Here is a 12,405-nt window from a genome sequence, read left to right as displayed (position 1 = left end):
GCAGATGTATAGATGCCAGTGGGGAAAAAAGGATGATAAAATGATACAATACACTTTTTAGAGAGTTCAGCAATAGGAAAACAAGATTTCCAAAGTTTTAAGATTTAGAACACCAATACTATTTTCAGTATTGACAATATTATTCAGTATGGATGTTCAATGATAGTCATACTCAGAGAAGACCCACTGAAATCAATGAACTGTAGTATTTATTTATTTATTATTTGATTTATATCCCGCCCTTCCTCCCAGCAGGAGCCCACGGCAGCAAACAGAAGCGCTAAAAACACTTTAAAACATCATAAAAACAGACCTTAAAATACATTAAAAAAAGCTTTAATAACATCTTTTAAAAAAGGGTTAAAACATTATTAAAAAAACATATTAACAACCAATTCTAACACAAATGCAGACTGGGATAGGTATCAACTTAAAAGGCTTGTTGAAAGAGGAAGGTCTTCAAAAGGCACCGAAAAGATAGCAGGGATGGCGCCTGCCTAATATTTAAAGGGAAGGAATTCCACAGGGTAGGTCCCGCCACACTAAAGGTCCGTTTCCTATATTGTGCAGAACGAACCTCCTGATAAGATGGTATCTGCCAGAGGCCCTCACCTGCAGAGTGCAGTGATTGACTGGGTATATAAGGGGTAAGACAGTCTTTCAGGTATCCTGGTCCCAAGCTGTATAGGGCTTTGTACACTAAAACTAGAACCTTGAACTTGGCCCAGTAGTAAATGGGCAGCCAGTGCAGTTCTTTCAGCAGCTGGGTGACATGTGGGCGATATCCTGCCCCAGTGAGCAGTTTCGCCGCCGCATTTTGCACCAGCTGCAGCTTCCAGACCAACCTGAAGGGCAGCTCCACATAGAGCGCATTACAGTTATCCAGCCTGGAGGTTACCATAGATTTCAATGTGTCTACTCCGCACATGGCTAACATTCGCTTTCACCCTATGTCACTAAACACTCTTACCACTATCGGTTCAACTGCACATGTTACTATCTCTTAAAATTTACTATTACGAAGCTGGTGTAAACAGCAAGGGGAAAAACATTTACATGCTAATGTTTATGTGTATAATTCATACCTGACAGTATTTCACTTGTTCATTCATTTCCTTCAGATGTTCATCATAATCAGCAGCTAGAGGAGACAGGCTAAAATGGATGTAAAAATATATAAAATAAAGATATCAGTAACACTGACTGAGCATTCAGACACACAACATGATCCCTTTCACTTCCTTGGCAAAGGGCTTCCCAACAGAGGCGGATGAGTCACACTGCGCCTTGTTTCGTGTAAAAAGATATTTTTCATGAGGCATGGCCTGTCTTTTGGTGGGAGCTTTACCACTTGCAATATGGTAACTGGGCTAAAAATTAAATCCAGTGAAATTCCATGCAGCACCTCTTTTAACTGCAAATAGGTATGGGAACAGGGTAAAGACTGGTCTAATGCATGCTGATGTCACAGAACTATTGTTGTAGCTTGGATATTCAGGCTTGTGAAGGTTTCCCGCAGGGCTGGCTCCAGAGGGCGGCCAGGTGGGGCCCTGGCTGAGGGCCCCTGGGACTGCTGCCCTTCCGCGATTTGCAGCAGGACTGCTCCTATGGATCGCAGAGCAGGAGCTTCGGAGCCCCCGCCATTCCCTCATTTAACCTACCTTTCTCGGCTGTGTTTTGCGGCTCCACGCACAGAGCTGCCCTTAACCAAGATGGTAGCCAAGGTTTCTCTAAGGGGCTAAAGTCTCTGCCACCATCCTGGTTGATGGCATGCATGCTTGCTACGCATGTGCATCCCTGACATCAGCCAACATGGCGGCAGAGGCCTCAGGCCCTTAGGGAAACCTTGACTGCCATCTTGGTTAAGGGTTGCCCTGTGCACGCAACGCACGCAGCTGCAAAACACAGCCAAGAAATGTAGGTTGAGTGAGGGAATGGTGAGGGCTCCGAAGCGCCCGGTCTGCGATCTGCAGCAGCGATCCTGCCACGAATCATGGAAGTGGAGCGTTGGGGCCCGGGGCAGGGTGGTGTCCAAGGGCCCCGGCATGCCTGGGGCCGGCTCTGGTTTCCTGCATTGTAATTTCTAAGGCACAAGGTCCTTGTGGAATTTTTACCCAGTTTAAGAGTCACAGGTTCCCCAAACACAGCTGATGGAATCACTACCACCAAGGCAAGCAAAGTAGTTTATGAAAAGAAGATAAATGAACACAGAGAATGTTAGAGAGAGCAAGAGAACTTGCCCCATTAAACTCAAGTTGCACAGCTTGCTTGTAAACATGTTTACTCATGAGCATGTTTCATCAAGTTCAACTGGACTTCCTACATAACATTAAAATGGAATTCAGCACCAAAAAATTAATGAGACATAATATAGTTCATACAGCACAACACTATCAATACAGACAGAGGTGTCCTTTCAAATACATATGTTTAGGATCAGGTTGAGAAAGAAACAAAGATGAACTCCCGACGAATGCAATTATGCGCTGGTTTGTGCTTCTACCAAGCGGTATGTAGGAGCGGTGAGGGCAGCTAAGAAACAACATTTCGCCGCCACTATTAAGTCATTTCTCTCCCGCCCAGCGGAGCTTTTTAGAGTTGTCCGAGGGCTACTCCATCCTGGCCCACAGGACATGGCAGATACATCGGTAGCCTGCTGTAATGAGTTTGCTGAGCACTTCCAGCATAAGATCTTATGCATTCGTCGGGACCTAGATTCCCATTTTATGGCAGTTAGTCCTAATGAGGTGTCTGGAGCACAATCTAGTCATGTTTCGTTGGATGAGTTTCAGTCGGTTCAGTTTGAGGACGTGGACAAGGTGCTTGGACAGGTACGTGCAACCACTTCGGTACTTGATCCTTGCCCCTCTTGGCTTATAAAAACTAGCAAGGATGGAACAGCTGGATGGGCCAAGGAAGTGATAAATGCCTCTTTACGAGAGGGAGTGGTCCCTGGCTGTCTGAAAGAAGCGGCGGTGAGACCACTCCTGAAAAAACCTTCCTTGGACCCAGAGGACTTTAACAACTATAGACCAGTGGCAAATGTTCCATTCTTGGGCAAGGTCTTGGAACGAGTGGTTGCTGACCAGCTCCAGGCGCTATTGGATGAAACCGATTATCTAGATCCATTTCAGTCGGCTTTCAGACCCGGTTTTGGCACTGAGACGGCCTTGGTCGCCCTGTGTGATGACCTATGTCGGGAGAGAGACAGAGGGAGTGTAACTCTGTTGATTCTCCTTGATCTCTCAGTGGCTTTTGATACCATCAACCATGGTATCCTTCTGGAAAGGCTTGCGGAGTTGGGTGTTGGAGGCACTGCTTGGCAGTGGTTCCGCTCCTACTTGGCGGGCCGTCTCCAGAAGATAATACTTGGGGAACATTGCTCGACCCCGTGGGTTCTCCAATATGGGGTCCCGCAGGGTTCGGTCTTGTCTCCCATGCTTTTTAACATCTATATGAAGCCGTTGGGTGCGGTCATCCGGAGTTTTGGAGTGCGTTGTCATCAGTACGCTGATGACACGCAGCTCTACTTCTCCTTTTCATCTTCTTCAGGTGAGGCGGTCGATGTGCTGAACCGTTGTCTGGACGCGACAATGGACTGGATGAGAACTAACAAACTGAGACTCAATCCTGATAAGACTGAGATGCTGCTGGTGGATGGTTTCTCTGGTCATATGGTGGATACATACCCTGTTCTGGACGGGGTTACACTCCTCCTAAAGGATCAGGTTTGTAGTTTGGGAGTCGTTTTAGATTCTTCCCTATCACTTGAGGCCCATGTTGCCTCGGTGGCACGGAATGCGTTCTACCAACTTCGGTTGGTAGCCCAGCTACGTCCCTATCTGAGTAAGGAGGACCTTACATCAGTGGTTCATGCTCTGGTAACCTCACGTTTGGACTACTGCAACACGCTCTACGTAGGGCTACCTCTGAAGACGGTTTGGAAGCTACAGCTAGTGCAAAATACGGCGGCCAGACTGCTAACAAGAACTAAGCGGTCTGAGCATATAACACCTGTTCTGGCTCGCTTGCACTGGCTTCCAATATGCTACCGGGCCAGATTCAAAGTGTTGGTACTAACCTATAAAGCCTTATACGGTGCGGGACCACAATACCTGCAGGAACGCCTCTCCCGTTACGAACCGGCTCGTACACTACGGTCTACTACGAAGGCCCTCCTCCGGGTCCCGACCCATAGGGAGGCCCGGAGGGTAGTAACAAGATCTAGGGCCTTCTCAGTGGTGGCCCCCGAATTGTGGAATAGTCTCCCCGAGGAGGTACGCCTGGCGCCGACACTATTATCTTTTCAGCGCCGGGTTAAAATCTTTCTCTTCTCTGAGGCATTTTAATCTAAGTTATTTATGTAAATGTTGTAATTTTTATTTTAGATGGTGTACTTTTATATTTGTTATGTTGATCTTGTAATTTTATTATTGTATATGTTTCTATGTTTGCCGCCCAGAGAGCTGTTTGCCAGTCGGGCGGGATATAAGCTGAATAAAATAAATAAATAAATAAATAAAATAAATACCTCAACTTTTCATTTTTATGAAATATTTCCAAGCTTGAAAATGTTATTTAAGAAGCGGCTGACTAAGAGAACAAACCAAACAGTCAAATCACATTCTAAATATGGTATTGCTTTAAGTTTAATTAAAATGCCGGATAGAAACTATTTACTTTTGGTTCATCAGCGTGGTCTCCATTGTATTATCAGCTCCCAAGCAATTTTTCTGAAACAAAACAATTTCCAATTAATACAGCTATATATTGTCACATAGATTTAAAAAGTGAAGCATGTTTAATTTTATAAAATCTAAATATTTTTATTTATTTAATCAATTTATTTAAACATAAGTGGAACTCTGCTCACGAACCAACAACCCTAGTGTATTCTGTTTTTACACTAAAATGTCATTCGAATTCTTCTGAAGACACACAAGCTTTTGTTTTTTTTTAGAGCAGGAAAACTCTCCATCTAAAATGATTGGTTATGTTCCAAATGATGATTCACTTACTATTTGATTAGAGACTAGAACAGGGTGAAGTGTCCTCAACATCAAAGTCCAAGGCAAACATATTAATTTCTATAGCATCACAAGTTTTTGGCACACCACTCCCTATAGATGAGAACCAGTCTCTCGTGTTCTGAATTTGTTTTTTTCCAGAAAAACTGTGGATCAGCAATCATTGTTGATCTATAAAGCAATAATCTGGAAGCAACAGCGAAGTTCAAAATACACAATTTTTTATGGACTCACCCATAGCTAATATACATAACTAGTCAAATACTGGTAGAGTGCAATTTTCAATGTTTCTATAGTCAACCTCAATCTCACAGCAACTACAAAAAGGGCATTTTAGACACAAGAGACATATAGTATATGCATACACCCCATCTTCCAAGGGAGTCCATAAATAAAATCCTAAAAAAATGTAAAAGGTAAAATATACAAACATAAAACATTACACTCCATGCTAGCAATAAAATAGCACCAATAGTTAAAATTACAGCATGAGAGCGTAGATCAACATCATTTAAGCAGATATAAACAGCTAGGTCTTTAAAACACATTTAAAAGCAACCAATGAGGGAGCCAAACAAATTTTCCATGGGAGATACACCCACAATGATGGACCTGCCACTTTGCCTTCTGTACCCACCACTCACTGTTGGACTCATTAGTAAGGCGTTCAAGGCTGTTCTTAAAGCCCAGGCAGGTTCATACATAAAATTTATCCTCAACAGCAATTCAAAAGAAAATAAAACCCAAGTTAATGTGGTGTGTATTGATCAATTCCTGTTACTTCACGTATCAGGCAAGGATACCCTTCCTTTTTAATTTGTGCACTAATGATATGATAGTTTCAAAGAAGTCATTCTTCTTTCCCATTTCCCCACATAGAATATAGGGCAGTTTGTATACAAATGACAGTGATCATTGCACAATCTCCTAATGACCTGCATCTTTGTTTATCATCATTTCATGCGTGCTGTTATCAGAATGACCTAGGGTTGTTAGGTTTGTGAGGAGAGTTCCACTTGTGTATTGGGACTTCTGTTTCCTCTCCTCCCCCTGCACATCTTCAAAATCTGCTCTGGAAGGTCCCCAAAGCATCCAGAGCTCATTTTGAGGGTTCATGGGGTGGGGGCACTGGAGGGGACAGGACAGGAAGGCAAAGGTCTGTTATACATATGGAAGTAACAGTAACATATAGAGGTGCACTAGCAGTGTTGCAGCCTTGGATACAGCCCCTAGTTTATAAAGTAAAATAAAACTCAAGACACTGGAGCAGGAAACAATCTGGAAAAAAAGTTTTATAATAAATCATTTCCTCTAAGTCTTAAAACAAAGTGATTATTGAATTTTCCCCATTTGAAATATGGATGGGTATGAATGCACAGGAGTTGTGTCTGTTAAAACAAGGGCATGAGACCTTCATAGAATACTCGTTTAAAATATGGAACGTGCCAGAGACCAAACACAAAGAGGTGCACAGTAAATATGATTCACAATGTGTTTCTAGGGAAAGTTATATCCTTTAGAAAATCTACTTGGAACAAAATGTCATGCTGCAGCAAAATTTGGTGTACCGTATTTTACTTTACCTTTTGCTCCAAGGAGCCACAGCATATTATATAAATACAAAGACTGCAAATGAAGTAGAAAAAAAAGAGAACATTTCCAACAGTTTTGTATGCCACTAAATTTTGGTGGGTTGTGCAGCATAAATACCAGGAAATAAATATGCCTTATTTACCTGTACAGATGTCACTCTTGGAAGATTCTCTGTCTGAAATTCCCTGGGCACAGCATTTAGCTTCTGATCTGAAACAAATATATCCTTAGTTTGCAGCATAGATAACTTAGGTTGTGAACAGAGCTTGGAAGATTACTTTTTAAAAGTAATGAATTACAGTTACAATTACATGCCCCCCCAAATAGTAATTACCGTTACAATTACAATTGTTCTCAAAGTAACTGATTACTTTGCTTTTTCTCAAAAGTAATCACTACAATTACATTTCAGTTACTTAAAAAATATCTACAAGGTGCTGGCCTTGGCTGCTGCACTTTCTCCACTCCACCCGTCTTGCTCTCCACCTTCTCCCTCGTTGCCTCCTACCCACCCACAGAGCATGAGGGAAGAGCCATGGTGCACAGAAGTCCAGTTTGAAGCACATAATTTTCATCCACAAATCAGAGGAGCAGAAGACTTCCCCTGCTTCCCCCCCACCCCAAGTAATGGCCAAAAGTAATGTTGGAAACATTACAATTACTCCACAAAAGTAATAAAATTACTCCTAGTTCTATTACAATCAAAATGTAAAGGAATTACCCACTCGTACTTGTAACAAATTACTTCCAAGCTCTGGTTGTGAAATTCAACTAGAAATCATTCTCTTAAAACATTTGCTTCGTGGCATTTTGAAGACATTTGTTTTGTCAACATATAATTTAAAATGCAGCATATTTTATGGATCACAGTTTCTATCTCTTTTAAATTCACATTGTAAATTCCCTTTCTTGCATTGCCAGCCTTAATTTAAATGCATGGACTTTCCTTTTCAACAAACCTTCTGCCAGGATTTCAGCCAAAACATTTCTTGGACATCTATGGCTGCAAACTTATGTATACTTATTTGAGAGTAAGCCCCATTAAACATGACGGGCCACTTCCAACTAATAATGCGTTGGATTGCACTGTAAGCAATTTTGGTTCACTGGATTGTTTTTCTCTACATGCTTGTTTAATCCTCCCTGACCCGCACCACCAAAAAATCTAACAGAGAAGTGAAACATGGTTTGGAAAGGCCTTATTCATCTTTGCCACCAATTTACCAGAGAAACAAGTTCATTTGGCAGCCTTTTAATTACTGCAATTTTTTTTTAAAAAAAACTACTGTTTACCAATTAACTTGGATGCAACATTTTAAGAGATTATTGTATATGACTCTTGTACGCTACTCTTTATATGATATTAAGTCATTCATTTTTAAAAAATGCTTTTAAAGAGTTATTATTTTGGCATGTATATGCTGATTTCCTGCTTTTCCTGGCCTTAAAGCAGTTTACAATCAGAATTGACAACTAGGGTTGCCAGGCCAGAAGCATCCCAAACCCTGAGATTTCAGGGGCGGGCCCAAGAGATGTCAACAGCTTGCAAAACAGCTTAAAGTGGTATGATTCTGAATTTTGGATTGGGTGAATGACGCTCCTTATCATATGAGGATGTAGTTCTCTGCACACTTCCCTGTTTGAGTAAGCCCCATTGAATCCATTGTTTACTCAGCAGTAAGTCCCAAACATAGCATTGCACTATACATATCTTTACAAGTTGTGTAAATAATAAACATCTTTGACAGTCATGCTTATATAAGTATTTCTTCATACTATGTCCTGATAAGTATCTGATTTCACACTACAGCTGTACATTATTTCCTCTACATTTTAAGTATGCTCTTCTTCCCTGAGTTGGTCATGGTTCCCCTCTATTGCTTTCATCCTGATGGGCAGATTAGGCTGAGAGACAGTGAGTACTCCATGGTCAGGCAGTAAATTCTTTAGCCCATTTCCATTTTAAAAAATTAATTAAAACTATTTACATGCAGGCACTGTTTATGAAGTTGATCCACACAATACATTTAAAGCACATCCAACTCACATTTAAAGTGCATGACTTCCACCAAAGAATCCTGGGAAGTGTAATTTCCCCCTCACAGTTATAGTTTCCATCACCCTTAACAAACTATAGTTCCCAGGATTCTGTGGTAGGATTCATGCATTTCAAATGTGTGTTGAATGTGCTTTAAATGAATGGTGTGAATCTGCCCTAAGTATGCTGTGCATTCATTAGTGAATTAAAAAGAACCATTTTAAAATATACTTTTTTAAACAGGGGAAGGGTTGTAGCTCAGTGGTAGGGCATATGCTTTGCGTACAAAGATCCAAAATCCAATCTCTGGAAAAGACTATTGCCTGGAATCCTGGAAAGCAAATGCTAGTCCCATGTCATCAGTACTGAGCTAGATGGTACGAACTGCCCTGTGTGGGTATAAGGCAGATTCCTTTGTTTCTAAAAGTAGAAAGAGACCCAAGGGCCACAGTGACTCCAAAATTTATTTATGTATTTTATTTACAACATTTATATACCACTTGATTGTAAAAAACCTCAAAGAGGTTTACAGAAGGAATTAAAACAATAATATTATTGGCAAAAACAGTTTAAGATAGGTATTTTAAAACATACAAAAAAATAAAATCAATGATGATTAAAAAACACAATAGCTTCTACATGGCTGGGTATGGAAATGGACTGCCTTCAAGTTGATTCCGACTTATTGCGACCCTATGAATAGGGTTTTCATGGTAAGCAGTATTCAGAGGGGGTTTACCATTGCCTTCCTCGGAGGCTGAGAGGCAGTGACCGGCCCAAGGTCACCCAGTGAGCTTCATGGCTGTGTGGGGATTTAAACCCTAGTCTCCCAGGTCATAGTCCAACACCTTAACCACTACACCACACTGGCTCTCACATGCCTGGGTGGGCTTGCCTAAACAAAAAAGCTTTTAGCAGGTGCTGAAAAGAGTGCAATGAAGGTGTCTGCCTAATGTCAATAGGCAGGGAGTTCCAAAGCGTAGGTGCTGCCACACTGAAGGATTGATTTCTTACAAGAGCAGAACAAATATTATGTGGCCTAGAGCAAATCAGCAACCAGTGCAGATTTCAGGGCAGAGGTCAGCAATCATGCCACAGCATTCTGCGACCTTGGCTGACTGGCTGCCAGCATTTCTTTAGTTTTGAGAGTTGGTTAGGAATCCTGACTGGTTGTGGAATGCTGAGTTTTCTGCCTTACTCATAGGAATCTTGTTGTGGTTGGTATGGTAGTACATTTAGGAAATCACTACTGTCTTTTGTTTTTCTTTTCCTATTTGCATTTCATTTACCTTTCACCTCACTCCCTTACATCCATAGGAGTAACAACAGTGGTTCCATGTGCTCAGCTCAACCCCCTAAACCCACTTATGATGCACCTTGTTGGTTGCATGACAGTTTGTTTCTTGCCCAATAGTGGACATTCTATGCAGTGGGTTGCCAACCCTGCTCAAATATCGATATATTTGCAGAGGATCCCTAGTCAAGCCTTACCAACAGCCAATCCAAACCATATCTACTCAGAAGTAAGTCCTATTGAGTTCTATGGGGCTTAGTCCTTTAGTAAGTGTGTTTAAAATTGCAGCCTTCAGGGGCATGCATCTTTACTCCTGAGTTCCCCGCTGCTGCTGCAAACATGTCTCTCTCCAACAAGCTCATCCTAGAGAAAGTGGACGTGAAGGACAAGTGCGTAGTCATGTGGGTTGACCTCAATGTTCCAATGAAGGACAACAAAATAATCAACAATCAAAGAATCAAGGCACCATTCCCATCCATCAAGCATTGCCTGGACCATGGTGCAAAGTCTGTGGTACTGATTAGTCACCTGGGCAGACCTGATTGAGGTCCTATGCCTGACAAATTCTCCTTGCACCCGGTAGCAGCAGAACTAAAAACTCTGTTAGGCACAGATGTCACTTTCTTGAAAGACTGCGTGGGTCCAGAAGTGGAAGCAGCTTGTGTTAATCCTGCAACTGGCCCAGTCACTCTCCTGGAAAACCTCCGATTTCACATAGAAGAGGACGGGAAAGGGAAGGATGCTTCAGGGAACAAGATCAAGGCTGATTCTGCAAAGGTAGATGCTTTCAGAGCATCGCTTTCTAAACTAGAAGATGTTTATATCAATGATGTTTTGGAACTGTGCACAGAGCTCACAGTTCCATGATAGGTGTCAATCTGCCTCACAAAGCTGCTGGTTTCCTGATGAAGAAAGAGCTGGATTATTTTGCTAAAGCTCTAGAGAGTTCAGAGCGCCCCTTCCTGGCAATCCTTGGAGGTGCTAAAGTTCGGGATAAGATTCAGCTAATCAACAACATGCTGGATCAAGTCAATGAGATGATTATTGGTGGCGGGATGGCTTTCACCTTCCGGAAAGTACTCAACAACATGGAGATTGGCAATTCTTTGTTTGATGAAGGAGGATCAAAAATAGTCAAGGATGGCCAAGGCAGAGAAGAATGGTGTACGGATCACTCTGACTGTTGACTTTATCACTACAGATAAATTTGATGAGAATGTTAACACTGGGGAAGCGACTGTGGCCTCTGGGATCCCTGCTGGATGGATGGGCTTGGACTGTGGTTGTAAAAGCATTAAGAAGTTTGTTGAAGCTGTGGGCAGGGCCAAGCAAATCGTGTGGAATGGTCTAGTTGGTGTATTTGAGTGGGAAAAGTTTTCCAAAGTAACTAAAGCTTTGATGGATCAAGTTGTAGAAGTTACAGCTAAAGGCACTATTACCATCATTGGTGGTGGAGATACTGCTACATACTGTGCTAAATGGAACACTGAGGATAAAGTAGGTCATGTTAGCACTGGAGGTGGTGCCAGTTTGGAGCTTCTAGAAGGTAAAGTTCTTCCTGGTGTAGCTACTCTGAGCAACGTATAATGTGAGATGAATAAGACATCTTCCCTGATATGTTCCTGTGCACATAACCCTTAAAGCAACCACTGCAGCGCTTCTGTAGTACGAGCAGCAGATCACAGAATGTAAACTGGAAGCAAACAGACAAAAGACTTGTATGAGGTTAAGGTGGCTCCATTTGGAGTCTGCAGTTTACCTGATGCTGATTTGTCCACTGTTACCCCACTTGAGCTACTATAGTGTTAAATGGTTTTTGTGGTTCAGAGTGTAGATATTTATATTTTTTGCCTTTTTTCAAAGAGGCTGAGTTCCCCTACTTGTTGTCTGTATCTTAAAACAAATTTCTCCATTCAGCTTCAACAGCTGCTATTTGTCACTTCACCCAGTCCACAAGCAGGAAGAAAATACAAATCTCTGGATGTTGACTGCAATGTTAGCTTCTCAATAAACATTTAAGATTTAAACTGCTGAGTGCTGCCATCTAACATCTCCACAACACTAGGCTCTTTTTTTCCTACAGTGGCCTTCTGGTGACTGGCCTGGTCAGAGGGCACTTAAACCCTTCTTGCCAGAAGCAAGTAAGCTACATTAAATGCTCCCTATCCAGGCTCCCTAAGCAAGTGAGAAGGAACAACCCCATCACTTCAGCTGGCCCTGGGAATACCTTCATTTAGCTAAGATTTTTATCTTAATTTCCAATCAGAGAAATATTTTTGTTTGAATTGTATGCTCCAAGCAACCGTTGTGCTTAATCATGCCTAAAGACATCACTAGGGGCAGCCCCTGAAATCTCAGGGTTTGGGATGCTTCTAGCCTGGCAACCCTAGGTTAAATCCAGTGCTATTCCTCTGTCGATGGAAGGCTCTTTGATCTGTCCTCTGCATTTCCCT

At 42.0% G+C, this 12,405-nt stretch overlaps 1 protein-coding gene and 1 pseudogene across 4 annotated transcripts in view; one reads left to right on the top strand and one right to left on the bottom strand.

Moving 5' to 3' along the window:
* Nucleotides 1-12,405, bottom strand: part of SCLT1 (sodium channel and clathrin linker 1) — a 93,413-nt gene that overhangs the window by 67,473 nt on the left and 13,535 nt on the right. For all 4 annotated transcript variants that reach the window (XM_061585042.1, XM_061585043.1, XM_061585046.1 and 1 more), the window contains exons 3-5: nt 6,763-6,830; nt 4,681-4,733; nt 1,086-1,155 (exon numbers count right to left, since the gene is read on the bottom strand). In XM_061585042.1, coding sequence (XP_061441026.1) covers nt 1,086-1,155; nt 4,681-4,733; nt 6,763-6,830 — 191 coding nt within the window. The remainder of the gene's footprint in view (nt 1-1,085; nt 1,156-4,680; nt 4,734-6,762; nt 6,831-12,405) is intronic.
* Nucleotides 10,292-11,550, top strand: LOC133364129 (phosphoglycerate kinase-like; annotated as a pseudogene).

Source organism: Rhineura floridana, chromosome 9 (genome assembly GCF_030035675.1).
Source record: "Rhineura floridana isolate rRhiFlo1 chromosome 9, rRhiFlo1.hap2, whole genome shotgun sequence".
NCBI lineage: Eukaryota > Metazoa > Chordata > Lepidosauria > Squamata > Rhineuridae > Rhineura > Rhineura floridana.
This window is presented reverse-complemented; position numbering and strand designations above follow the sequence as displayed.